We start from the raw sequence: 18,404 nt of genomic DNA, 5'->3' as shown, positions 1-18,404 counted from the left end.
CATTTCATTTGCGGCTTGTCTTAAATGACCTGTTTTTTTTTACCTCCAATTATGAGTGCTCGTACAAACCACATATTTCATTGGAAACAAGGTAAATCCAATGATGGAACCGCTAAATGGTTCTTCAACCTACTCTGGATTAGCAACCAGATTTCCCCTCGGAACCACACCCTCCTCCCATCCGTCTTAAATTAAGGGCACACAGGACAATGCATTGGCCAAACAACAGGAAACGAACAAGTGAGCCAATTCGTCCTCTACAGAATAAAAACAGGACACACTAGATAATGTATCAGACGAATCACGTCTGAGAAATCGAAAATACTGGATGGTCATGACTGGAATGCCTTTAATTACAGATCTAGTGAGGCAAAAACGTGGAACAATGAGAGAATCAAGGAAGTGGCGAGTTTTAAATGTCAGGTTTGCATCGGAAATAGAAAAAATAGTGAATCTAAGTTTACAGATTCATAACAGTATCAACCAGGCCATCAGATACTATTGTACACCGCTGGTCACAATGCACTTCCAATTCTGCCTTGATTGCATCATTTTTTTCCCCTTCTTGATCGAAATCGCTTAACTAAATAATTTTCCTATTGCCTTCCTAATGGCCTTTTCCAATTCCTTGGTTGCCACTTGGCAACTGCAGAACTTCACCTGTTGTCTGTGAGCCTTGCAACATTAGGCCCAGTGAAACTTGTGATTTCAGTATTCTGCGATAACATCGTTCACTCCGCACCATTCTCGAATTTTACTATATTTCGAATATGCTCTCACAATATTCCAAGTATGGATCTTTTCATTGCCCTTTGCGTTGTAGCCAATCGATGTTCTATCCTCTTTGCAGCATAGCACATCCTTTATTGAGGTAAATGTCTCTCTGCCTGCTCTTATTCACTTTGAAACCTCAGCATCCATATTCACTGTGTGCCCTAAGGAGGCATACTCCTTTACCACCTCGATTTCATTGCTTCCCACCTCTATTCGGCTTTGTGCTACATCTTCCAACATACATTTTATTTTCAAACATTTCACTTTAAGGCCTGTTGCTGAGCTCTGAATGTCCAGCTGTCATTATGGTCTGCAGCTGGCCTCCGCTTTCAACGATGAGTCCAGTCTCATCTGCAAGTAAGACGTGTGTTAGTTGCTCACCATTGGTGCTCATGCAGGCAGACAGACATTTACCTCAATAAAGTTTTTCTCTCATTCCTGCTCATCTTCATCCTGTCCATCCATGTCCCACCAACCATAGCCCTCAAACATCTCATCTCAAACACATCCAGTTGCCTCCTTTCCACCTCTCTCAGCCCCCATGTCTCTGCACCATATCACATTGTCGGCACAATCATGCCCTCATACACACTTCTTTTCACTTTCATACTCAGTCTTTTATCTCTCAGCTTACCTTTCACAACTCCAAGTATCATACTCACCTACCTCCCTCGATATCCCACTTCCTCAGCTAACCCCACCATCCCAGATACTTAAAAACACTCACCTCCTCTAGCATCTCACCATTTATACTCACATCCATCCTACCAGCCATTCCATCTCTCCAACATCTCATCCCCTTACTCTTAGCTACATTCAGTTCCAGTTCCCTCCTCTCACACACTTTTCCAGGCTCTACCACCAGTCTCCTCAGTTGCTCTTCTGAATCCCCCACCAGTACTGTATCATCAGCAAACAACAACTGACTCATCTGCCATTTCCCTCCATTTTCTCCCACCATTTGGACTCCCCTACCAAGGGTTCTAGCATTTACACCATCCATATATAAATTAAACAGCCAATGAGACATCACCCAACTCTGTCTTAACCCCACCTTCACATCAAACCACTCACTTCACCACCCACCCTAACACACACCCTACTTTCTCTATAAAAAATAGATGTACATTTTTCATGTCATATTAACTTCTAGCATACTCATGTATGCACACACACACAACTGAAGCACATGAACAAGTATAGTTGTAATGTCTTGGTTGGAAATATTGTCCAGGTAATCACGTGACCGACCAGGCCGTCAGATGTTGTTACACATCGCTGGTCACAATGTGCTTCACATTGTTCTACCCTTCAATGACGCCACCCTGCTGGCTAAGTGAGCAGGCCAACAGAAGAAAGAATGAGAGAAAGTTGCGGTGAAAGAGTACAGCAGGGATCACCCACTCACCCACCCCTACTGGAGCCTCATGAAGATTTAGGTGTTTTTCGCTCAATAAACATTCACAACGCCCGGTCTGGGAATCGAAACCACTATCCTTTGATCGCGAGTCCGCTGTCCTAACCACTGGGCCATTGTCCACGAAATATAATGTATGTATATATGAAACATCCAGTTTTGTGTGCTCACTTGGATCAGACAGTTTTCATATAGCCAGATGTCCTTCCCATTGCCAAACCTTAGTTCTTTCCAAGGAAGGTAATATTTCACCATGGCCAAACACGATTATGTGGAAGATTGAAAAAACAAAGAACACCTCTTCCATAACAGTGACACTTGCTTACAACTACTGCCTGATGTCATGGCAATGAGTCAGTAAAAATACGCACTCATATACACACACACACATATATATATATATATATATAAATATATATATATATATTTATATATATACATACATCAGACTGGTGCCTGGTGCAGCCTCCTGGCTTCTCAGACCCTGGTCGAACCGTCCAACCCATGCTAGCATGGAAAACGGACGTTAAACGATGATGATGATACACACACACACACATATATATTAATAATAATGGTAAGACAACAAAAGAATGAATGAGATCTCGATATTATGTAAATAGAGGAATTTATCTGTGATATAATATGTCACAATTATTTGGTTGCCAAAATAAAACTCAGAGTTTCAGATATCGGGGCAGAAATCTGCTCCAGCATTTTGTCAGTTATCAAGGCAATCAAAAGATGCTATGAAAATGACCGTTGAATAAAGGGAAATGACTATGTAATTGACCGATATTAAAACAAAAGAGCTATTATTAGAATGACCGGAAATAAATAAGCGGAAAAACTGAAGGGGAGAAAGTAAAAAAGTAAAAATGCTCTTGGAAATTGCGTATGTGCGCAGGTACATGCATGCACATGCATGCACACACACCCACGTACATGTGCCTATATGCATATGCTCACTCACACTCACACGAAACATACATGCACACTCACACATACGCCTATATATGCACATATATATATGCAACCATACATGTGCACATACCCATATGCACACAATTATATTCAAATATGCATCTAAAATAAGCAGATGCTATAATGCATATGCTCACTCACACTCGCATGGAACATGCATATATACCCACATATATATGTAACCATGCACATGTACATTTATTCATACCCGCACACACACACACGCACACACGATGTACACATATATGTATATTAAAGTTAGACAAGGGTTACCTTAGGTTTCATGTCCAGAAAGGGGTTAGCTTTATGACATTTCATCAGATCCCAAAACCTGTTGGCTAAAGGCCTCTCTAGTGAGTGGCCAATACCAACATGCACACCACTGCCAACACTCGACCCCGGCAATACATCGGTTGTTCCAGGAACTCGTTCAAACAATGCCTTTCCAACCAGAGATCTTCCTTCAGGATACCAGAAGGGGAATTCGTCACATCATTAGCCAACCATATATGGCAGCTGATAGATGATAGAATTCCATGCACAATATCATGGAGAAAATCCAGGCCCCTAAATTAACAGGATCAGTTGCTATAAATTATGCATAATGGAATAGGCGAGGACCCTAGAGGATTCCCTCGACCCAGGAAACATCCTGAACTTCAGAATGGAGGTCTTTGGACTGTGCTTACTCTTCAGGAAATTCCTGGTAGCCTATTGTAACCAATGGAATAACAGAATCACCAGTGATCGATAGCCAAAGAGATATAATCCCCTTTGTTGACATCGGTGATAGATAGCTAAGGAGAGACAATCCCCTTTGTTGACATTGAATAACAGGGTCCTTTCAACCTCCATATTCAAGAGAGGCCTTTAACCAACAGATTTTGGGATCTGATGATATGCCATAAAGTTAGACCTTTTATGGACATGAAACCTAAGGGAATCCCATAAACCAGCCTTATCTAAATTTAATATATGTTTGTTCCTTCTTGAGCTATGCCTGGCTCATAAGGGCCGGTTTCCCAGTTTTCTTGGTGTATAGGTTCCCCACCTGAACAGGATGCTGATCCGTCACAGGTGAGCTGCTAAATGCAGGAGGAAAGAGTGAGAAAGTTGTGGCGAAAGAATCAGCAGAAGTTTGCCATTACCTTCTGCTGGAGCTGCGTGGAGCTTAGGTGTTTCACTCATAAACACACACATTGCCCGGTCTGAGATTCGAACCCGCGATCCCTCGACTGCGAGTCCGCTGCTCTAACCACTAGGCCATGTGCCTCCATAACATATACTGCTCTATAACTTAGAGTGTGTTTCTTTTTGGGGATTTATGTTTACAGACGATATATATCTATATATAAAACTGAGAATGTGTGTCTGTCTGTGTGTTTCCCTAAAAGTTGAGAACTACACAACCAATTTCATTCAAATTTTACACATGCCTTACTTAGGGTCCATGTAGTTTCATATTTTATTTTTACCTTTATATCTGGGATGCAGAACGTGCCGGATAAAAATTTAAAATGTCCCCACCCACCAGAAGTTGAGGTAGGCTGGATTGTAGTCACACTTCTATACAAGAGGGAGGACAAGATACAATTGATCGAAATTGCAAGAGACGGGCTAACAATTCCAGTCTGTTATATATTTTGAGTATTGTTATCACTAGCAATATCAAGATATAACTTTGTGTTTTGTATTTTATGTGTAGATGTATATATATATAGATGTACATGTAATATGTACACATATATATATATACACATATATACATGCACTAGCACTATGACCTGGCAACGACGGGTCATAATGCTAGTATATATATATATAATAACTAATTCTAGGTTGGAATATTTTGAGAAGTACAGTTTTCCAAGAGAACACACTGAACATTTTTTGGATCTGTTAATATAGGGTCTAGATTTGGTAGATGCAAACTGAAACATACGTATGTAAGTTTGTAAGTGTGCAATAGGAATATATGTCTATATATGTAAGTAAATACTGGCATATTTATATAAAATCAAAATAACAAGATTTCAAGTAGTAATGCAGTACAACTGTTGCAAGCAACTCCATTTAATTGAACAATGCAGTCATTACGTATTTTGATTTTATCCACCTTACTTTGAGGTGTGCAAATAATACGGATTGACTTGGTGCTTCAACTTCACTACCTAATTCAACTGAATCTAATTACTTCTTATATATTCTTTTACTTGTTCCAGTCAATTGACTGTGGCTATGCTGGAGCACCACCTTTAGTCGAGCAAATCGACCCCACGACTTATTCTTTATAAGCCTAGTACTTATTCTATCGGTCTTTTTTGCCGAACCGCTAAGTTACGGGGACATAAACACACCAGCATCGGTTGTCAAGCGATGTTGGGGGGACAAACACAGACACACAAACATACACACACACACATATATATATACATATATACGATGGGCTTCTTTCAGTTTCCGTCTACCAAATCCACTCACAAGGCTTTGGTTGGCCCGAGGCTATATTAGAAGACACATGTCCAAGGTGCCATGCAGTGGGACTGAACCCGGAACCATGTGGTTGGTAAGCAAGCTACTTATCACACAGCCACTCCTATGCATATGTGTGAGCCGGTGGCATGTAAAAAGCACCATCCGATCGTGGCTGTTTGCCAGCCTCGTCTGGCACCTGTGCAGGTGGCACATAAAAAGCACCCACTACACTCACGGAGTGGTTGGCATTAGGAAGGGCATCCAGCCATAGAAACATTGCCAGATCAGACTGGAGCCTGGTGCAGCCTTCTGGCTTCTCAGACCCCAATTGAACCGTCCAACCCATGCCAGCATGGAAAGCGGACGCTAAACGATGATGATGATGTGTATTTCACCTTTACTGAGCATCAAGTTAATACATTCTGTCTGTATGTCCTTGTTGTTTTGTTATTTTTAATGTTTGATATGAATATATATATATCATCATCATCAACATCTGCTTTCCATGCTGGCATGGGTTGGACAGTTTGACTGAGAGCTGGCAAGCCAAAAGGCTGTACCTGGCTCCAATCCAATCTGGCAAAATTCCTACCACTGGATGCCCTTCCTAACGCCAACCACTCAGTATAGTGGGTACTTTTTACATACCACCAGCATGAGGGCCAGTCAGGCAGTACTGGCATCAACCATGCTTGAATGATGCTTTTTACATGCCACCAGCACAGGAGCCAGTCAGGCAGCACTGGCAATGGCCACACACGAATGGTGCTGTTAATGTACCACCGGCATGGGACCAGTCAGATGGCACTGGCATCGACCACGCTTGAATGGTGCATTTTATGTGCCACCAGCACAGATGCCAATCAGCCACAACAATGATTTCACTTGCCTCAACAGGTCTTCGCAAGTGAAGTTTATTCCTCAATGATTGAAGGGTACTCTTAAATGCACTGGCATAGGCCATGGTTACGGTCTCACTTGGCTTGCTAGGTCTTCTCAAGCACAGCATATCTCCAAAGGTCACGGTCACTTGTCATCGCCTCGGTGAGGCCCATCGTTCAAAAGTCGTACTTCACCATCTCATCTCAGGTCTTCTTGGGTCTACCTCTTCCACTGGTTCCCTCTACTGCCCAGGTGTGACAGTTTGTCACACACCTGTCCTGATCCATACACAACACATGATCATACCAGCACAGTCTTCTCTCTTGCACACCACATCTGATGCTTCTTAAGTCCAACTTTTCTCTCAGGATACTTACACTCTGTTGTGTATGCACACTGACATTACACATCCAACAGAGCATAATAACTTCATTCCTTGCAAGCTTACGCATGTCCTCACCAGTCACAGCCCATGTAGCATGGCTGTTCATACATATGCAACATACACTCTACCTTTAACTCTGAGCGAGAGGCCTTTTCTCACCAGCAGAAGCTCTCTGAACTTAGGCCAGGCTATTCTTATTCTAGCAACTACACTCTCAGAGCATCCACCCCTGCTACTGACTTGGTCACCTAGGTAATGGAAGCTATCATCTCCTTGTAGTTTTTCCCCATTGGAATGTGACGTTTTCTGCACATTTTCGTCCCCCTGGAAGCTGTTTTCTGCACATATTCAGTGTTTATTTCAGTATTTTGGCAAGGTATTAAAATATGAGGTAGGGGAATCTGAATGAGCTAGTCTATATAGAGTGGGGTGGGATAATGCTGAGCAGGCAATTATCCTCCTTGCCACCTGTTCCCTCCCTTTATCCACTCTCTCCATTTTTATTTCTCAAGAAATCCAAAATGGCAGGATTCCTTGCCTCATGGAGTTATTACTTCACAATGTCCCTTGAAAAGCTAATTTAAATAACGAAACCGGTTAGATATCACTAAATTTATGAGACTTTTACCATCCATAACATATATATATATTTACTTCTTTTATAAAAAGATATTAAAACCATTCAAAATGAAGGCATTTTTCTCCCCCTTTTTTTATATGTTTTCCACATATTTTCATTGTATATATCTTACATATTAAAACTGAAAATATCTGTGTGTGTATTGGTATGTCCTCGTTTTGCACCAGAACGGCTCAACCGATTCTTCTTAAACTTCACACGCACATTGCTTTTGTGTCTGGGGAGGTTTTAAGTATAAATTGATTTGGAAAAAATGTTCGGGTAAACGGCAGGAGGAACAACATTTGGGCATGGGTGAACAGCGGAAGTTTGCATATGCGTATGTGTGTTTGAGAGTATGTGAGTGCATGTTACTAATGGGCAAAAATAACACCCTCTTGCGGGTAAACGGAGTGAGGAACCATCGTTCGGTGCAACCAGGCTGCACGATACATAAGTAGCAAATGAAGTGTTTTGGCGTACTTTTGGGTTTCCAAGACACGAAAGGAATTCTGCCATTGTTCAGCTTGCTGTCCATCTGGAAAACGGCCAAAGAATGTATTTCAGTGAAGCCGCTGCTGCCCAGGTAGCACAGGCTCCATCGGATACTACGCTTACTGCATTTTTTAAACTTTGTCAGGTTGATCCTTTTGCGTGGACACTCCTTTACCCACAAGTTCCATCCTACTACACCTGGAACATGTGGAGGAGAAGGAAGACAGGTAAAACTGTTGAAGGGCATGAAGGCATTAAGTTTGATGATTGCCTTGGGCACGTTTATACAGTGAACCCAAATCAGACTGAGTGCTTTCATCTCCATCTTCTTCTATACAAAGTAGCAAGCCCAAGTTGCTTTCAGGATTTACCTTTATTCCTCCAGTAGACGAAGCCTAGAGAAACACCCAAGTACCTTGATTTCACCTACTTATTACTTCAGTCTACTGGAGAGATAAAGGTAGAATGAGGTATTTTTGCCTCCTGGCTGAAACAGCTGCAAGATATTTTCCCAATTTATATTCTTGTATGTTATATTTCAATAATTACTGGTATCTTTATATATTAATATATTTTATATGTAAAGCACAATGCTATACATATTCTTGTAATTGTCTAAAAGTTGATGAACCACCTATTGATCCCCTCCATTTTCTTATTGCTCTATAAATTAATGGTAAAATATCTCTTTACCTTCACTCATTTAGTACACTTGGTAATGTAATTGCAATGCAATAAAAAACAGTTGTGTATTAATGATTTGGGTATTCTACCAGCAGTATATTGGATAGATATTATCCCTTAGTGGGTTGGATTCACAACCTCTAACTTTCTTGGAATATATATATATATAAAGTGATATATTTATATATATATATAATATCTGTAAATGTAATATGTGACAATTATTTGGTTTACAGATAAATTCCTCTATTTACATAATATTGAGGTCTCTTTCATTTTGTTGTCTTACCATTTTTATCAATATATATATAAATATATTTATTATATATATACATATTTAAATATATATATATAAAAACAATCAGCCAAAGATCTGGCTTTTCCAGATTTCCTAAAGATGGCCGGTTCTAGGTATCCAGTGATTCTTGAGGGACGCCCCTCCCCCAAGTGTCACCTGTGCCTAGACTTGGGCCACAAAAAGAAGAACTGCTCCAGGAACCAAGCAAGGGTACTGAAGCAGTTAATAGAAGAAGATCTCCCTGTTCCCCCAAGATGGGCTCCTGAATCTCTAACGGAGGGAGAGGAGGAAGAGAAAGTCGAGGAGGAGGAGGTAACCTCCTCGAAAACAAAAGGGAAGAAAAGAAAGAAGGTGGGCAACAATGGCTGCCCACCAATGGATCCTGAGGCAGCGGGAGGGAAGGAGGGACTTCCAAACATGATGGAGGAACTCCACCCTGCCATCGTAAACATAAAGAAAAAAGGAAGAAGAAAAACTGGGCACCGCTGGTGGTTGCTGGTGCACCGGCGGCATGTTCCGAAACTCCTTCAGTGGGACGTGTGCCACCAGAGTGGGGGAAGAAGGCCCCTCCCAGTGGAAATGATGAAGAATATGTGATCTATTTCAGGGGAGGTGCTATAGAGAATTATATAGAAAGTTCCTTTAATAGTCGGGACCTGATAGACTCGACTTGTATTCCAGAGTCGCCTCCACAGGTGGCTGCTCGGGTACTGGAAGAAAAGAACTTCTATCACATAATGGACTCCTCAAAGGAAGAGTACAGATCTTGTTTATGGGACCCCAACTTGCAGCTGCTGGAATGCCTGCAGGAGGCAAGAAAGTTTATGAGGGACTCATTTGTGCAATAGGTTTATCACCTACTAGCAGTATCGCCCGGCGTTGCTCGGGTTTGTAAGGGAAATAACTATAAAGCGTTTTTAGAGAGTTATAGCCAAAAGATAGCAAAAAGAAGGAAAAAAATGATGGTAAATTTTGTTTTTAGTTAAAAAAGGCGGAGTTGCGTCCCCTAGACAGTTTGCGGTTTGTGTTTCTGATTCTCGACCCCATGTCGAATTTATCGATTTTTTTCAGAACTGGGGGAACTTTTCAAAATGTTCGCTGCGTTAGTTTTGAATTATGACATTGGGCTATGTGTGTGTCAAGTTTCATCAGAATCGGTTGAAAGCCGTGGTCAGGGTGAGGGTACAAGAAAACAGACACAGAAACACGCACAGACAAACTGCCGTTTATATAGAGAGAGATTAAATTGTTTATAATTGTAATGGACTTTTTAGTCCATAAAGTGTAATAAAATTGTAAGAGGGTTCATACCTCATTCAGTGGTTTTAAAAAGAACAATGTTTTAGAGAAGCAAAAGTCAGTGGGTGCTTTTTATCTTCTCCCATCCTTATCATCCTTGTATCATTATCATTCACCTCATTAATGTCCATATTCAGCCTGCAAGCTACCTTACTCAATGTACTGCCTTTATGGCAAATTGAATAAAATAAAGTAGCTTGCTTACCAGCCACATGGTTCTGGGTTCAGTCCCACTATGTGGCACCTTGGGCAAGTGTCTTCTACTATAGCCTCAGGCCAACCAAAGCCTTGTGAGTGGATTTGGTAGACGGAAACTGAAAGAAGCCTGTTGTATATATATACGCATATATATATATATATATATATATATATATAATATATATATATATATCATCATCATCATCATCGTTTAACGTCCGCTTTCCATGCTAGCATGGGATTGACGGTTCGACCGGGATCTGGGAAGCCAGGAGGCTGCACCAGGCCCAGTCTGATCTGGCAGCGTTTCTACAGCTGGATGCCCTTCCTAACGCCAACCACTCCATGAGTGCTTTTTACTTGCCAGGCGAGGCTGGCAATGGCCACGTAGGTTGGTGCTTATGTATTATGTATGTGTGTGTTTATGCTTGTGTGTCTGTGTTTGTCCCCCCAACATCGCTTGACAACCGATGCTGGTGTGTTTATGTCCCTGTAACATAGCGGTTCAGCAAAAGAGCCTGATAGAATAAATACTAGGCTTATAAAGAATAAGTCCTGGGGTCAATTTGCTCGACTAAAGGTGGTGCTCCAGCATGGCCGCAGTCAAATGACTGAAAGAACTAAAAGAGAGTAAAGAGTATATAAATATAAATATATTTATCTATGTATGTTTACATGTATATTTATACGTATATATATATTTATATGTATGATATACATACATATATATATATATATATATATATATATATTTTCATGTGTGTGTTTAAATATACATACATATACATATATTTTATGCGTTTCAGTCCAAATGCTGTGGCCATGCTGGGGCACTATATAGGTGTACGTGAGTTGGCACTTAACCAAAATTTGATAATTGTCAACGTACGGAACTCTGAGACCTTGAACCATTTTGTTGTTTCTGCTAAATATTAATAAAAATATACATATACACATATCTTCAGTTCTATTTTTCCTATATACATAAATATATATATATACATTAACATATATATATACATAAACATAAACATAAATATATATATACATAAACATATATACATAAATATATATATATACACATAATACATACATTTACATACACCTATTACAATACGTGCCTATTTCTTTTTGTGTGTTCTCAAGAGCCAGTGTTTCCTTATAAATATGCATGTGCGTGTAATAGTTTCTGTGTCCGTACGTACGAGGAAGTTGGTGGTTGCGTGTGTGAATGTGTAACTGTACGTACACGCTCCTCATTCCTCCCTCCGTCTCCGTTTCAGTTTTGTTATTTTTACCTTTGAATTCTGGCAGCGTTTTTGCTCGTCGTTGTAGGTGATGAGTGATCAGAGAAGGATGCGAGGTGAATACGTACGACGAAGAGTAGAAGAGGCTTCCATGAACAACCCACCCAATTCTGCAGACCCTGTCATTTTGGTGACTGGAGGATACGACCATGGTATAAGGTTTTGGCATGCCTACAGCGGCGTGTGTAGTCGCACCGTCCAGTTCACTGATTCTGTATCCATAAACATATATAAATACATTCATACACATGCATACACAGTATATATATACAATATATATACATGCACACGCGTTTACATGTGTGTTTCTGTATATATATATATACATATATACACGCACATGCTTATACACGCTGCAAATCTTACACACATATGTATATATTTTTTTTTTTACTGATATCTTTATTGTTTATTGTTTGTTTTTGTAGCATTTTATGGATTTTTGGTTTAAAATTTCCGTCTTTTAAATTGCATTTTACATCCAGCATGCTTTTAGATCAAACCAGCCCAGAACTTTATTCTGTCGCCTTTTGTGGAAATATTAACGATTTTGGTGGTTTTTCTTTATTTCCCTCAAGAGTCAGAAATAAGGGGACGAAAATAAACGAGATAATAATAGATTTGTGCCTAATATTTTAAGATTGAGATTAAAGACGAGAGAATTATCTCCAAGATAATTATGTCGACATAATTCGAGGCAGGAAAATGAGGAAAGAAATCCAATTCTTTTGTTAGAATTTTTCTAATATTAAACAAATATTTTGGTTTAACCAAATATTTTACATTTATTTCTTTTCTATTCTAAACAACATTAAAAAAATGTGTCGAAATCACAACTTAACCAAACAAACGAAATATTTGTGTATATTTAATTTTGTTCTACGCAAAAAGTTACGAAAATTAGTTGGCTTCATTCTACGTCAGTTAATTTGCTAGACATAGCAGCCAAACTTCATTTTTTGAAAGGAAAAAGCATTTTAGATAATGTCTTTAGACACATGTTTATATCTAAATAGAAAGTTGAGTTGGTCACAACGGGATTGCCTTATATTTGCTCGATAAGCTCTGACTTGTGTTTGCTTAAAAACAACGTTGAGAAATAATAAATCTCTGAAAAAGCAAAATACAACAAAATACAATGAACGAGCGAGAAAATGTTAAATCCATTGTGTTTATTTGTTTTAAAGATTTATTTACTTTTCGTTTAGTTTTATGTTTATTATCTGAATTTCAATAATTGCCTCAACGTGGCCCCGTTTTTTTTAAAATTATTTTTTTTACACATATGTTCTAAAAAAATCTATTTAGTTTCAAGTAATGCGGGGCAAAATAATAATCTGATGAGTTTCTATTGCTTTAATCTTAGATTTCTGTATAATAATCCCATTGTGTATTTTAATCAGGGTCAACCTTATGTTTGACCTGTTCAGAAATAACAGCCAAATCACGCTTCCGTTGTTATAATGGATAGAATAATCCGAGTTTTCCTAACTCTGTTAGAATTAAATAACTGTTCGTGTATTTGGTGTTATATGATACAACACCATATATATAACTTATAAATGTTTTACATTTAACTTATATGTAAGATATAAAAACTGCATTACTGTAATAGAAAAGTCTGCTAAAAGAAATCCACCGGCGTCTTTATAGCTATTTTATTGATTTCGTGTCTGATTTATTATTTAATAACAATAATTTCGAATGTACGCTTAATTCTTTAGATTTTGTGGGGAGGGCAAAGCAAAAGTTCACATTTTGCTCCTAAATGGTTTCTCATTCATCGATTCGCAGAAGTTTGAATGGCGAAGTTTAATTCTGACAGGATTTGAAATCAGAACATAGATGTCCTAACTAAATACTTGTACTTTGCCTTTCAAAATCTGCAAAACACACAAAATAAAAGGCAGAGAGAGAGAGGGTTGCGTGTGTGTCTGCGACTCTTGGAGCACCTTGGCCAGAACACTTGCCTCCCTTTTGATTGAAGAGTGAACTAAGACATTAATTAAAAAATAATTTCGAAAACTATCTTTTTATTATTACAAAACAAAAACGGGTGGTAGATGGGTAGAATCATCAGCGTCGAGCAAAAATTCCTTGCAGTATTTGTTGTAGCTGGAGGCGGCGAGTTAGCCGGATCGTTAGCACGCCGCTCTGAGTTCAATTCCGCCGAGGTCGACTTTGCTTTTCCTCCTTTCGGGGTGAAAAGCAAAGTCGACCTCGAAATAAGTACCAGCTGAGCACTGGGGTCTATGTAATTAACCCAAAATTTCAGGCCTTGTGCCTACAATGAAAAGTATTTGTTGTAGGTATCAAGTTTTGTGTTCAAATTCTGCAGAGGTTAACTTTAGTTTTCATCCTGCCGGGGAGCATAAAATAAAGTACCAATCGAGCACTATGGTCGACTGATCCCCTCCCCTCAAAGTTATCCCTGGATCTAAATTATGAACAATTATTATTAAGACGGTGGATTGGCAGAACCTTTTAAGTGTTGGTCGAAATGTCTAAGCAAGTTTTTAGTCGCTGCTCTTTACGTTTTGAGGGCAAATCCTGCGGCAGACAACTTAAAGTAGAAGTTCAGTACTGGGGTCAGTATACTTAGAAACAATGAAACGAAAATTTGGAGATTTTAATATACTTTTCCAGCAACAACATAGAATAAAATAAAATTAGTGTAGCAGGATTTTTGAGTGAGATACAAATATACAAGTAGTATACTGTCACGTAATGCATACATATTCTTGTATAAGGGCCATGCCCATTTTTACAACAAGCCTTTCATAAGGTTGGTGAATGACCAGTTTGAACATTTGGAAGAATAAATGTACCCTAGACTATGGCAGCGGTACTAGATATTAACAGTTATCGCCAAGCTATTATGGCAGTCCATAAATATAGGATGGAAGCTGCTGTTGATTAGCTCCAAGAGGCCATCACCTCTAGCTAGCTATATGACACACGAACCTGTGTCCGTTATAACCTTTGAATAGGGGAGGTCAGCCGCTTTCCCTTGCTGGTCAGGCATCTACAGACATGTTTCAGGGTATTTGCCCTTTATCAATGCATTAACAAAGGGCAGATACCCTAAAACATGTCTGTAGATGCCTGACCTCCTCTGTTCGAAGGTTATAATGGACACACACACACAGAGGGTGCACTGCATAAGCTTTGGGCTTTTTTAGGAGAAGCAGTCATAAATGTCTTAGATTAATGTAATTTTATTGTAACTAAACATCTAATAAGGTGACCTGCCATGTTTTGTTATTCTTGATAGAAGGGGACATCTGTAACAGCACTTTAAACACATTCTACTAGCCATTGCTTTTCACAGCTGACTAGTTTTCAGAATGTAGTTGGAATGTGAAGAAAATTTGGAAGCTGTTTATGCAATAAAGTTTTGTGTTAAACTGGGCAGAAACACTACAGCAACTTATGAAACACTGTACGAGCTAAGTGTATGTTTTCCTTTGCCGTAAGAGGCCAGGCAAATAGGTCTACTAGGAAGATGGAGTTAATCCTCTTTTTTGACTTCGACATCCACTGGGCGCCCTCTGGCTTGACAATCAACAAAAAGTACATTGTGGAGGTTTTGAGGGAGTTCAAGAAGGGATTTCATCGCAAAATGCCAGAACTCTTCCACTCAGGTCAACAGCACATGCATTCGTTCACAATTCCATCCTGGTAACCAACTATTTGACAGAAATCGGTATCAAAACTGTCCCGCATCCTTTCCACAGTCCAGACCTTGCTCGCTGTGACTTTTGGTTGTTCCCCAAGCTGAAGGAGAAAACGAAGGAGGCTGTAACAAGGATTCTGGACCCCTTTGCTTACGAGAACTTCCATCAAGGCCTACACGAAGTGGGTGATGTGCCACAACATATGCACTGAAGTCAAAGTATTCTACTTTCAAAGAAATTAGGGTTTTGTGCTTTGAAACTATAAAATGTCCCTCCAGAAAAAAGTTTCAAAACTTTCGGAATGCTCCTTGTGTATATACAGGGTAAATTGTTGCCATTTTATATTTTTCATTTTACACATGCACATTGTTTTTCATTTTGTCCGCTACACAGTATAGAGGGTCAGTTGGGTACTGTCTATGAGGAAAACAGCATCATGACTCAATTCACCCTGCCAAAAATTTGGAAATGACATGCTGTACTGCTTGGCATTCATGCTGGAAGCTCCAATACAAACATTTCAGAGTGTTTGGGTGTCAATCTGAGGACGACGCAACCTGAGGACATGTACCTAGAGTGATAAAAATCAAACATCATGGGGTTTGCAGCCATCACTAGTGATGGCGACATTATACCTCTATTCATCTTCTCACATGGCCTCAGACTCAACACAGAGGCCTACAAATGCCTGGGTTGAGAGGGTGGCTGCTGAAAGACCCTGTGTCTGGCAACAGGACTCTGCACCACGCCACACAAACAGGAAAACCCAGTCATGGCTGTCAGACAATCTCTGCAACCACATCACCCCTAACATCTGGCCACCTAACTCCCCACACTGAAAGTCCCTTGGTTTTGTGGGGGGTGCAGTTGAGTGGGAAATCAACAAAACTCCTTGTAACACCAAAGATGAACTGAAGGCAAGGATTATGGCAGCATTCACCAACTTAAACAAGGAGACCATCCAGAAGAGTTGCACGAGATTCCATAGTCATCTGGAGGCTGTAGTTGAAGCCAATGGCAATTTTTATTGAATAAATTTACTCATTAATATTTCCAGATATTTTTGTCATTTTGGTAAATATATCTGTTAAAATGAGATGTCCGTGTTGTTTTCATATTTGCGTAATTTAGACAACAGTTTTCCCACTGCACCCTGTATATGTGTGTGTGTATATATATATATATACATACACACACACACAGAGTAGATCAAGTCCTTTTGATGTTCTTGAACATTTTATAATTTACTTATCACTGAGTCCTTTAAAAAAACTTTAATTTGGGTGCTAGGTACAGACAATGTACAAGAGGTAGGGCAGCCCCAATTTATTGTAAAACTTAAAAGAGTGTAAATGATGTTAAATATTTGTAAAAGTGAGGAATAAGAAGAAAATGAAACATTTGACGTGGGTTGGATGGTTTGACAAGATCTTGACAGGTCCAGGAACTGCTTTGTTCTACAATGTCTGCTTAGCATGGTCCCTGTTGCTGGGTGGCCTTCTTGGTTCCCAATACTAACCACTTTGCAGTGTCGACTTGGTGCTGTTCTTATCTGGCACCAATACCAATGAGGTTTCCATGCAATTTGCAAGACTGAAATCCCCATCAGATGAGGGCCTACAGTAGAGAGAGGCAGCTTAAAACTAGGGGACGAGAAATCAAAATGTGAAAAAAGGCCACTAGAGGAGGTTTCTTGCTGTTGAGGAGCTGCATGGCCCTTCTTCTTATAGAAAAGTTAGTGGGAGCAGTTGAGGTGGGGCTGGAAAGAGAAATGAAATAGTGATGATGAGGTGTCAGGGCGGACAGTGAAGGTACAAGGAAAATGGGAGTGGGGAAGGGGAACAGGAGAATTGGGAGTGTGGGTGATGTGGTGACTGCTAGAAGAGGAGGACCCTTTGCACTTAACTCTTTGTGATTTTTTAAAAAATTCCATTCCTTAACTGCTTTTCTTCAGCAAGTAAATGATTTAGAAATAACTCCAGACAGGCAGTTTGTGGCCGGAGCTGGTATGTATTGAATATTTTTCTTTTTTCTTTCTTTGATTTTGTTTATATTTGCTTTGTATTAACCATTCATGGTTTAGGGAAATTTCATAAAACACCCAAGGCATTGTATGGCAATAACTTACTTGATAATTTCTGTGTGCTTGTCTTAAAATCTTCATGGAAGAATACAAAGGTGGTTTTCTGTTGTATTCCTTCAGGTGCTTTTTTTAAAGGCACCATGTGGTTGGTTAGAGACCAGATTACCTGAGAAATTAGAATGTAAAGAGCTGCAACGGATACTACAAAATGCTCTGATAATTCTACTGTTACACTGGTATTTTTTTAATTGACCCTGGAAGGGAGAACGGCATAGTTGCCCTGGGTAGGATTTGAACACAGAATGTAAAGAGCTGGTACAAATGACTTCAAGACATTTTATACAATGCTCTAACAAACAATTTTGCTATTTACCACTCTAGACAAATACTTTATTTCCATCAGCACTAGAAAGGAAAGGCAATGTTGACCTTGGTGGAATTTACTCCCAGAACATAAATGAGCTGAAACAAAAGTCTCCATTTGTTTAAGACTGTTTCAATCAATCTTACTCTCTTTGTCAGGATAAAGAAGAGTAAATGTTTTTTTATTTTTTCTCTTTTACCAGACAAAGGATGTGAACCTGAAGCATTTACATTACATTATTACCACGCTTCCCTTTTTTTTTTTGCAGGAGCAGACCCGTGTCTGATTTCTCCAAAAATAGATTCTTACATATATATATGAATATGTACATTGCTGTTGCATATGTCATTTCTAAAGGCGTTCTATTGTATTCCATTTAATATTGCCAGAAGATTCCGGTCCTAAAGTATGTGGTTTATTGCTGTTGTTGTTATTCAGCCGCTCAGGTCAATGCTGATCAAGA

General features: G+C 39.5%; 1 protein-coding gene across 3 annotated transcripts in view; it reads left to right on the top strand.

The window, feature by feature from the left end:
- LOC115223161 (target of rapamycin complex subunit lst8) overlaps positions 1-18,404 on the top strand; it is a 42,875-nt gene that overhangs the window by 4,173 nt on the left and 20,298 nt on the right. For 2 of the 3 annotated variants that reach the window (XM_029793589.2, XM_029793588.2), the window contains exons 2-3: positions 11,846-12,031; positions 17,449-17,500. In XM_029793589.2, the coding sequence (XP_029649449.1) occupies positions 11,846-12,031; positions 17,449-17,500 (238 nt within the window). Of the gene's footprint in view, positions 1-11,670; positions 11,752-11,845; positions 12,032-17,448; positions 17,501-18,404 lie in introns of those variants that run through there. The other variant, XM_036512120.1, reaches the window with a different exon arrangement.

Source organism: Octopus sinensis, linkage group LG22, assembly GCF_006345805.1.
Source record: "Octopus sinensis linkage group LG22, ASM634580v1, whole genome shotgun sequence".
Lineage (NCBI taxonomy): Eukaryota > Metazoa > Mollusca > Cephalopoda > Octopoda > Octopodidae > Octopus > Octopus sinensis.
This window is presented reverse-complemented; position numbering and strand designations above follow the sequence as displayed.